At 53.0% G+C, this 10,673-nt stretch overlaps 1 protein-coding gene across 1 annotated transcript; it reads right to left on the bottom strand.

The window, feature by feature from the left end:
* Window positions 1-1,071: 1,071 nt before the first annotated feature.
* On the bottom strand, window positions 1,072-1,482 carry LOC116627905 (histone H3.1). Its single transcript, XM_032397881.1, has one exon. The coding sequence runs from the start codon at window positions 1,480-1,482 to the stop codon at window positions 1,072-1,074; it is 411 nt and encodes a 136-aa protein (XP_032253772.1).
* Between the last annotated feature and the right edge of the window lie 9,191 nt (window positions 1,483-10,673).

The raw sequence follows: 10,673 nt of genomic DNA, 5'->3' as shown, positions 1-10,673 counted from the left end.
GATGGACACAAAGAGCAGAGTGACGTGGACCAGCCCTCCCACGGCATGGTCTAAGGAAAGTCTCTGCACAACAGTCCAGCCCGTCCTGCCAAGCATACGTCATCTGCCGGTTCCCCCGGATGCAGCCAGTTGGCCCACTGCCTTCATCTCCAAGGCCGTCCAGCAGGATGTGCGGAAGCTCACGGAGGTTGAGCTCTGCGCTGGGCAAGGCTGTCCTAAGGACTGCGTGAGGCACAGAACAGGACAGTGGCCACGCATGGACTTACTGCAAAGGAGCCTAGCATTGAAGGGTAGCACGGGTTTTTGGGCCAGAACATGGGCTGTCCCTGAGCACTGCGGGCATCTGGATGGCCCCTCCAGGACTCGTCACCGACTTGTACACATACCCAAACCGGACTTCTCTTCAGCTTTCAAACCAGCTGCGTGTACTCTTAGTTGGCGAAGCTTTAGGAATGAAGTCTACTGGAAAAAACTGGGTCCAAAGAAACTTCCCACTGTCACATGGAGAGCATCGGGCTGGCTGTCCCTGTCACAGAGGGCTTCTCTGCCCAGGCCTTCGCCCCACTGGGAGCCCCGGGTAAGTACCCACCGTGGACTTCGGGTCACCGCTACTGGCCGACAACCGAGAAAGTGCTTGCAAACAGCACCAACGTCAGAAGAGCCCCCCACCCCTGGCCTCCGGCCTCCTCGGTGGTCAGCCCCATCCCCGTCTTGGGCTCATGGCTGGCTCACCACCCCGCTATAGGGTTTCCCCGTAAGTGCGGCTCCTACCGCTCACCCCCCAACATCCCACTTTGCAGGGCTGGGAGGCTGGTCTCCAAGCGCGTACACGCGGGCCGGCCACCGTTCGGTAACTTGGGAGGTCCAAGTACCCTCCTGGGGGCGGGTCCACAATCCCGGGGGGAATCCCACTTACCACAACCCCCAGACCAGAGACCAAGGAAACACGGACTAGTCGGGAGTAACCCCGGGTTGGTACAGCATCCTTTGTGGCTAGGTGGTGGCTCTGAAAAGAGCCTTTGGGGTGAGCGCTGCGGCTCCGGCGGGGCAGCCTGCGCATGTGCGCGGGGCTTACGCCCTCTCCCCGCGGATGCGGCGCGCCAGCTGGATGTCCTTGGGCATGATGGTGACGCGCTTGGCGTGGATGGCGCACAGGTTGGTGTCCTCGAAGAGCCCCACCAGGTAGGCCTCGCACGCCTCCTGCAGGGCCATGACGGCCGAGCTCTGGAAGCGCAGGTCGGTCTTGAAGTCCTGCGCGATCTCGCGCACCAGCCGCTGGAACGGCAGCTTGCGGATCAGCAGCTCGGTGGACTTCTGGTAGCGCCGGATCTCGCGCAGGGCCACCGTGCCGGGCCGGTAGCGGTGCGGCTTCTTCACGCCGCCGGTGGCCGGCGCGCTCTTGCGGGCCACCTTAGTGGCCAGCTGCTTCCGCGGCGCCTTGCCGCCCGTGGACTTCCGCGCCGTCTGCTTCGTGCGGGCCATGGCTCCGGCGTCGCTGAAGAACTGAAGCCGTCTCCGCTGCGGGTCGCCTACGGCTGGCGCCTCCGGCAGTGCCTGCTTTTATAGAGGCTGCGGCCTCCCCATTGGCCGGCCGCCGGGTGGCGCGATGGCAGGCTGCGCTGTGATTGGCCCGCTGCACGCTCCGCTCGGCCGCCTGCCCCTTATCTGCGCCCCGCGCCCGCGTGACAGCCAGTCCTGTCGGGATCTCGCGCGGGTCAGGCGAGCTAGTTCCCGCGCTCGCAGCAGCGGGGCAGGGTCGGGCCACCTGGCCGCGGGCGTCGCCTCTCCCCACGCAGCTCCCTCCTTTCTCCCTCAGCACTCCCCCTGGCTCGCCAACGCTCGGGGGGTGGGGGGGGGGCGGCGGGAAGAACCTTCTAGAAGGTGCATTCTGCGTTCGGCCTTTCCGTGGTGACAGTGTTGAATTTTCCCAGCCGGCGGTGAAAGGCCCAGGTCTTTCAGGGCTGGGCACAGACCCTCCGCGGCCGCATCCTTCCCTCGGGGGTGATTAGTGCGCTGCCCGTCCCCACAGCTGGACCCCAACGACCCCAACAAGGTGCTGCTGCGCCCAGATTGGGTTCAGTGGCCGTGCTTCCCCAGGTGCTGACCTCTGGCCCCCCCGGGGGCCTAGCCTCCCAGCCCCTGTCGTCCCCCTGCAGCACTCGCTGCTTCTAGTCTGTGCCCTCCTCCCTGTGAGAGAAGAGCCCGCATTGCCCGACCCTTGAGGCACTTGCGGACCCCAAGATTACAGCGCACGGGTGGGCCAAATTGCCATCCCAAAACGTGCAAGGTCCACGCAAGGGTTATTTTGAGCTAAAGGCACTTGGAAATGCAAGCAGATGCAAGGGGAGAGCTCAAAGCCCTCGTTTTCTTCCCGAACAGAGCTAAGATTCCCATGTGAAAGGTGACAGGTCTACAGCTGGAGAGAAGAAACACTTTTGTCATCATGGAGGGGAAGTGAAGACCAGAGAGGACTCTGCACACACAGACCTTGTTGACAGAACTCTGGTCTTCCTTAGGGCTCCTGGGGTATCTTATTTGCTTTCCCACAGTTGCCTCTCTTTGTTCAACCCAGTGTGAGAGCATTTAGGTTTTGCCCCTTCTGTGGGTCTTCATTTCCTCGTGAAGGTTCCTGTGTCATAATAAAACTTAAAATGCTTGGGGCACCTGGGTGGCTTGGTTGGCTAAGTATCAGACTCTTGATTTCGGCTCAGGTCACGGTCTCGGGGTCATGAGATGGAGCCCCACATGGGACTCCACCCTCAGCGTGGGGTCTGCTTGAGATTCTCCCTCTCCCTCTGCCCTTCCCCTACCCCCACACTTGCTCGCTCTCTAAAATAAATAAAATCTTAAGAAAAATAACTTAAATGCTTTTCTCTTGTTAATCTGGTGTTTGTTTTTTTTTTTTTTAGAGCCCCTACTGAGGCCTAAGATGAGTAAAGACTTTTCCTGCCCTGTTGCAACAGTCCTCTCCCTCCCTCATAATAGTCCTTTCAGATAAAAGTCTCTCCTTACTAAATCTGGACTTTTTTTAGTTGGTCATGATTGTCACACGGAATCTCTGCCATCGTCCCCGAGTCGGGTCAGATTGGCTAGGCACCAGGGAGAAGAACCGAGGGACCGCCCCGAGGTTGCCTGGCCTATAGGGTGTGCATCTGACGCAGTCAGACGTCCAGAAAGAGAGCCCATGCTTTGAGTCATTTGACCTTGACCAATGTATAGCTTCCCTGGGAGCCCAGAAGCAGGGCCCACACCCTTGAAAAGCTGAGAATTTCTTTATCACACATAAAACCTCTTTTTAGGTGGTTCAGTTGACAGTTTTCATGATCTCAGGAACTGAGTTTCCTGTGGTTCCTACTCAGAGGCGCCAAGGCCCAGGCGGAAATCATCCCCTAAGAAAACTCCCCAAGAGGAGAGAGATCATCTCTCTGAGGACAGCTTCAGAGGCAAACATTCCCCCCGAGGTCCTGGCTTGTCTAGGACACGTGCATTTTATAGATCAGGTTGTGTGTGCTCTGTGCATACATTTGGTGCCAATCACTGTGATGAGAAGAACAAAGGCAAGAGAAAACCCGCTATAAGGAAATCCCCTTACAGCTTGCAGCCCACTGATAAATCCCTGAGCGGGCCAGAGCGTGACCTACAACTCTGCAGGAACTCGCGGATGCCCTAATGTTGACGTTTCATTTCGGACTAGAAACAACTTTCTCTTGACAATAGCCAGACCTCCGGGGTCCTGTAGACCGCACTTTCAGCCTACAGAACTTCCTTAGAAACGTACGTTATCTCTACCTTCCCTCCACACACTGAAAAGTAAGTCATCGGCCACCCCTGCCGCTCTTTCTGCCCACGGGTCTTGTCCCTGTGCTTTAAGATAAACACCTTTGTCCACCAAAGACATCTCAAGAATTCTTTCTTGACCATCGCCTTTGGTGACCCTGCTCCAGCTGCTCATTATCCATCCTGCGTCTGAGGGAATCCCTCCCTGAGCTAGAACATTCTTTCCTTGCTCTCACCACTCATGGTGTTTGCAGGTGCAACTCGGGAAATACGCGCTTGTGTGTAGCACTTTGTTGTAGGTCCTTTGGGATTTGAGGTCACAGGTGGTTGACCTTGTGCGACATTTCTGTGGGGTCGTATGGGAGCTATCGGGACTTCCAGGAGCTCACTCTACAGGTGGAGTGGGGTCCTTCCAGGGGCAGGTGGTCCTGGATAAACAGTGCATGAAGGCTCCCCCAGAGCTGACAACTACAGCGGACGCTCAGGCTTCCAGGTGCTGGGAGGACCCTTCCGATACCCCCCAACTGACCTCCTGTTCCTCTGGCCCACTTTATGGGAAATTCCTGCTGAGCATCTACAGGTCCTGCCGTCCCATTCTCTGGGCCCTGAGCACAGTGAGCATTGAATTCACGTTGCCCAGAACCCCATGAGGTGATGGCATTCGGTGCCAGGGGCCTGGGGTGCACCCCAGTCACCCACCGTCACCCACTGTGGAGGGTTTGGAGGACCCGTGAGGCACCAGAGTGCCTCCAAAACTGCAGACTGGGCCTGGTTCTCCAGCCATGACGGGGTTCCCGTAACAGGTGTGATCCCTGTTTAGACCCATTTCATAAGAGGCTCTGCTTGGGGTTGTCTCCACCGCGGTGATTCCCCTCGGCTTCCACAATAGGAAGGAATTCTGCCACGGGGTTCAATCCATGTCCTGCTAACGCTTTGTAACTTTTTCCTTTTTAGGAAGTCTTGTTTTCTGTTTTGGTGATAGGTGGCAAGAATTTAATTCTTTTTCTGTTTTTGGCCTCAGGAATCCCTCTGGCAGTTCGGTGAAGCTCAGAATATTTTAAAACATTTAAAAATGCATGCAATGAAATGTCTCAGAATGTTTTTAAATACATGACATTTCTTAGAACTGCAAAGGAAATCGGTGATGCTGAAAGAAATTGTCAAAATGTATACAAATTAATTTGTCATGTAGTTATGTGTATATTATACGTACGGTTGTACGTGTATAAATGTGCATCTTATTACTGCAGTAAATGCAAAGTTCTACCAGGGAAGGACTTGTTACTACTGTCATTTGGAAGTGACTGTGGGCATGAAGAGCATTTAGGCATCCCTGTACTGTGAGGACCCCATCTGCTGTCCTCTCCTTAGCATATCGGTTATACTTCTACGTAAACTTCTTTTTACGTTATTGGCCTAGAGTTTGAAATATACATTTATGACCAATCTAAGTCCACTTTGCTTTTTATTTATTTGATTTTTTATTCTTAACAATATTTTATTTATTTATTTATTTAGAGAGCGTGTGAGTGGGGGTGGGGGGCTGCGGCGAGCAGAAGGAGAGACAGAATCTCAAGCAGACAGCATGCTGGGTGTGGAGTCCAACATGAGGCTCGATCTCACGACACTGGGATCATGACCTGAGTCGAAAGCAAGAGTAGGAAACTTCACCCACTGAGCCACCCAGGCTCCCCCCAGTTGCATATATTACTCCTTTGGTGATTGTCACATAGTCCTTGGCTACTGTGGGTTTTAAAATAAAATAATATTACTCCATTTTCTTTCTGCATTTCAGTTTGGGAGGTTTCTACCGGCCTTTCTTCAGGCTCTCCGATTCTCCCCTCGGCCACAGCCGGCTGGCTGAGCCCGTCGGAGGCGGCCTTTGCTTTTGCCTCGGTGATTCTGACCACGTCTCTCTTGGCATTTCCGTCCCTCTGCGTACATGCCCGTCTGTCTACTCTGTCCCCTGGAGCCCTTAGCATAATATCACAGCTGTTTTAAATCCCCAGTTTGCTAATTCCAACACCTGTGTCGGCCTGCGTCTCGTCCTGACGGCTGTTTATCTCTTCAGACGGAGTTTTCCTTGCCTGTGGGCATGTCTGGTAATTTCTGGTTGGAAGCCAGACGTGAAGCTCATGCTGGGTGATGAGAACTGGAGCGAGTCAGCTTTGAGGGGGAGGATCTGTGCTGCTCGGGGTGTGGGGCTGGGCTGTGTTTAGCGTGTACGGTAGCTCCAGGCCCCAGAAGCTCCTAATACCCCTAGGGTCCTTGTTGTGTGCCCTGCTGTCTTTGGGCTTCCCGAAGAACCCCGTCTCCGATGGAGCGGCTCTTCGGCCCTCCCTGCTGTGACCCCCTGGCAGGATGCTGCAGGGGCGGTGCTAGGCCGTGGGCGGGTGGAGCGTGCCCCTCTGGTTGTCTCCATCTCTCCACAGCCCCATGTCGCTGGGCTGTGACCCTCCCAGGTGCTTCATAGCGGAAGGCTGGTGTTTGCACAGGGCCCGAGGTGGGTGGGATGGGCCTGATCGGAGCGCACAGCTCCTAATTCTGCTCACCATAGGGAAACTCGGGACACGGGGGCACCTAGAAAAAGAAGGAAGCGCAAACAGCACCTGGTATTGGTGACTTTTGTGCATCAGCTTGACTGCCGTGTAGGGCACCCGGATTACCCACGAATCGGGGTGTGTCAGTGAGGTGTTTCTGGCTGAGATTCACTTGTGAATGGATGGACTCAGTACAGCCCATGGCTCGCCCCAATGTGGGTGGGTGTCACCCAGGCCGCTGAGGGCCGGGATAGAACAAAAGGTGGAGGAAGGAGCCCTTCTGTCTGGCTGATGAGTTAGGGCGTCCATCTTCTCCTTGATGCTCCTCATTCCCAGGCTTTCAGACTCAGAGTGCATTATATATATAATTATATATATGTAATACAGATATCTTACTAATAAAAGGATTAATAAAAACGATATATCTAAATACCTTATTAATTCTATTTGTAGGGAGCACCCTAACTAATACACACCTTTTCAGATAAAAGTGAAGATAAACGGAACAAAGGCCTCCTACACCTAGGGGCCGCGGCATTTGAGAGCATGCTAGATGCCGATGCAGGTGGGGGCGGGGGTGAACTGGGCGGAGGTGCCAAGGCCCATTGGGGAAGTCAGGGAACCCGGGCTGGGTTGTATAGGTTACAGGCAGTCCAACTTTGGACTATTTTAGGAGAGATGAGTGCTTTTACGGATGGCACTTCCTTTAGTGCAGGCTCTCACCGGGCGCATGACTTACAAGAGCTGTTCTGCCACTTCAGCCCTCGAGGGGCAGATGAGCTGGCCAGGCTCCCTGTGTACGGGGCCACCAAGGATGTCACCAAGTATAGCAGCTCCGAGTGCGTTTTCGGAGCTTCAGAGCAAGGGTCAGGCCCTGCAGCAGCTCTCTCCAGAGACCCCTGCAGCTTTCTTCCAGTTTCCAGCAGGAAACACAGCGACACAGCATGTGGATTCAGAAAACCAGTTTATTTGGCTTATAGATAGTGCTCCTCCCCTGTGACCGGCTGAACTGTATCCTGCCCCAGGTTCGTATGTGCAAGAACTAACATCCGACCCCTCTGAAGGTGACTGTGTTTGGAGACCGAGTCTTCAGGCAGGTCATTAAGGTAAAGTGAGGTCATTAGAGTGAGCCCTAGTTTAATTCGACAGGTTTCCTCATCTCAGGGGAAGCGGGGGGGGGCGGGGGGGGGGGGGGGGGGGGCTCAGTCGGTGAGCATCCGACTCTTGATTTCGGCTCCGGTGGTGATCTCAGGTCTGGAGCAGATATGGCCCTCACAGCCCCGAAGGAACCAACCCTGCCAACACTTTGATTTTGGACTTCTAGTTTCCAGAACTGTGGCGCATTACATTCTCTCTCTTTTTTTTAATATTTATTTATTTATTTGAGAGCGAGCACGCACGAGCACAGAGGGAGAGGCAGACTCCCCCCTGAGCAGAGAGCCGGAAGGACGTGGGCTGCATCCCAGGACCTTGAGATCATGACCTGAGCCGAAGGCAGACGCTTCACCTTCTGAATAAATCCTAAATACCTAATATCCTAAATACCCTCAGATACGTTGAAGTATATATGGTTTCCCCAAGAAAACTGACAAACACCCCACAAAGACACCCCCAAACCCTCTTTCTCTACATTCTCTGATATTCCAGAACAAAGTACCGGATTTCTTTGTCACTCGGAAGGTGATGGGTTTCACCGGTATATGTCATGCTGGGTCTTCATCACAACGAGGAGCCATGAATTTACTATCAACCCCAAGAGTCCCATTTATAGCTTTCACTTCCCCGGTTGAAAAGCACCTGCGCTCCTCGGGAACCCAGCTTCGCTCTGGCGGCGGGAGTAGCCGCTGGAGCGCTATTTGAAGGGCTTCTGCGGCATCTGTGTTCTGATTGGCTGGCTTCCCCAGCTATTTGATCCAATCAGAGAGCCGAGCTGCCTCCGGCTATTTAAATATGCTCTTTGATCCAATCCCATGCTGCCTGTTCCCAAGCCCTCATTTGCATGTAAGCCGTATAAATAGGACGGCGCTGCCGTCCACCCTCCCCGGGGGCTGCGCCGTCGGCCCTGCACCGGGAGGGTGTGACGGTAGGCTGTGCCTGATATTCAGGACGGAAACGCCCAGATCTCCAGGTTCAGCAGCAGCGAGGGGGCTGCTTCTTTCTACAGTAAATTCCGAGACCCCCTCTATTAACCCACACCCTCCCAGCTACTTTGAAAACAGACTTCATAATCGGTTTCCTATTGCGGCCGTAACAAATTACCTCCAAGACCGCAGCTTAAAGCAAAGCGCATGTATTCTGCGGGTCTGCAGGTCGCAGGTCCTGGCTCAGCTGGGCCCCTGGAGAGGCTCGGCGGCTCAGTTGAAGGTGTCGTCGAGGCTGCTTTCCTGTCCGAGGCTCTGCATAACCCCCGCCCGGGGGGCTCACGGAGGCGCCGCAGTCCCTCGCGGCTGCTAGCAGACCCGCTGTGGGCTGTCTTTTCCCCCCGACCCGGCCCGCATTCCTTCTCTGCCAGCCAGGTGGTGCCCTCCAGCAGGGGCCGGGCCCATCCCCCCTCCCCCCTCCCGCTTCCAGTGTGTCTGAGTTTGCGCCGCGCCTTTCTTACTCCAGCGGAATAAAACTCTCTGCTGTTAAGCCGCCTGTGATTAGATTGGGAAATCTAGGATGATCTCCTCCTCTTCAGATCTGTAGCCGTAATGGCAGCAGCAGGTCCCGCCAGGGGCAGGGGGTTGCAGTCTGTCTACCAGAGACATCTCTAGTCAGATTTTCCTTTAGGACCTCTGTAGTCGTCTGTATTGCAAACCAGCGAGGTTATGTAGTAAAAACGAAGCTCATTCCTCCGGAGGTGCACCCATACGGGTAAGCCGGGTTCACATCCTCGCTCGAACATCCACAGATGGCTCAACCAAACGGGATATAACAAAGCTGGAAGGTGTGTTTGCTTTGTGTTAGAAAATGACCTGATGAAACGGGGATGTGTCGGACAACCCTAACTTGGAAGGCGTGCTATGTCTGAGTTTTTCCAGGGTGGGGATATTTGCCTGCCTGAGTGAATGAATATGACCATCATGGTGGATGCACAGGAAGCTGGAGTGAGCAGACATTACAAAATGTGTTCACAGGGGCGCCTGGGTGGCTCAGACCTGCCTTCGGCTCAGGTCATGATCACAGGGTCCTGGGATGGAGCCCCACATCGGGCTCTCTGCTCAGAGGGGAGCCTGCTTCTCCCTCTCCTTCTGTCTACCGCTCTGTCAACCTGTGCTCTCTCTCTGTCATATAAAAGACAACAACAACAACAACAACAACAACAACAAAAAACCCAAAATGTGTTCACAGCAGAATACGTCTGCTCTCAGTGGCCAAGTGTGGAAAGAGAGGAATCCCAAGTGTCACCCTCCTGGGATGTATGCTACACACATATACGGCCATGGATTCGGCGATGACCATACGATCAGGGTCAGGCTAAATCAGGCGACCTCAAAGTCTTTGTGTCTCGCACTCAAGAAGAACAAAAACACAGGACCTTGGAATGATGCAGGGGTTAGGTGCCCGATCCCCTGAGCCCTTGAAAATCCATGTATAACTCTTGATTTCCCCCAAGACTTAACTACGAATAGCCCACCATTGACAGGAAGCCTTACTGATAACATCAACGGTTGATTAACATGTATTTTGTATGTTATATGTATTATATACAGGGTTCTTTCAATAAAGTAAACTAGAGAAAATAAAATGTTATTAAGAAAATCATAAGGAAGAGAAAATACATTTGCAGTATTGTCATGTGTTTATATAAAAAAAAAAATCTGTGGATAAATGGACCTGCACAGTTCAAACCTGTGTTGTTCAAGGGTCGACTAATTTGTTAAATAACTAGGTTTTTCCCTTTAAAACCTGGGAAATTTCAAACACATACAAAGGTAGACAAAGTAGTAAAATGGACTAGATTTCAGCAATTATCAGCCAAACACCAGCTTTGACTCATTTACATCTGTATCTTTCTCTTGCTCAGGTTATTTTGAAAAATAAAATCCAAAATATTGTATCACTTCATACATAAATATTTTCCCGAGTTCCTAGGCCACTCCAGGTGACTGAAAGATTGTTGTTTAATATATCAGGGATATAACGAATGACACTCCTCAAGAAATGGCAGATCCTGTGTTCCAGGTGTTTATCAGTAACAAACCTTCTCAACGGTATGCTACACAGAGCTTATAAGCATTAATAAAGGAAAATTTTCTTTTTTTTTTAAAGATTTTATTTATTTATTTGACAGAGAGATAGAGAGCACAAGTAGGGAGAGAGGCAGAGGCAGAGGGAGAAGCAGACTCTCCACTGAGCAGGGAGCCCAACGCG

Source organism: Phoca vitulina, unplaced genomic scaffold, assembly GCF_004348235.1.
Source record: "Phoca vitulina isolate PV1807 unplaced genomic scaffold, GSC_HSeal_1.0 scaffold106, whole genome shotgun sequence".
NCBI lineage: Eukaryota > Metazoa > Chordata > Mammalia > Carnivora > Phocidae > Phoca > Phoca vitulina.
Note: the sequence above shows the minus strand (reverse complement) of the source record. Positions and strands in the feature narration are given on the sequence as shown.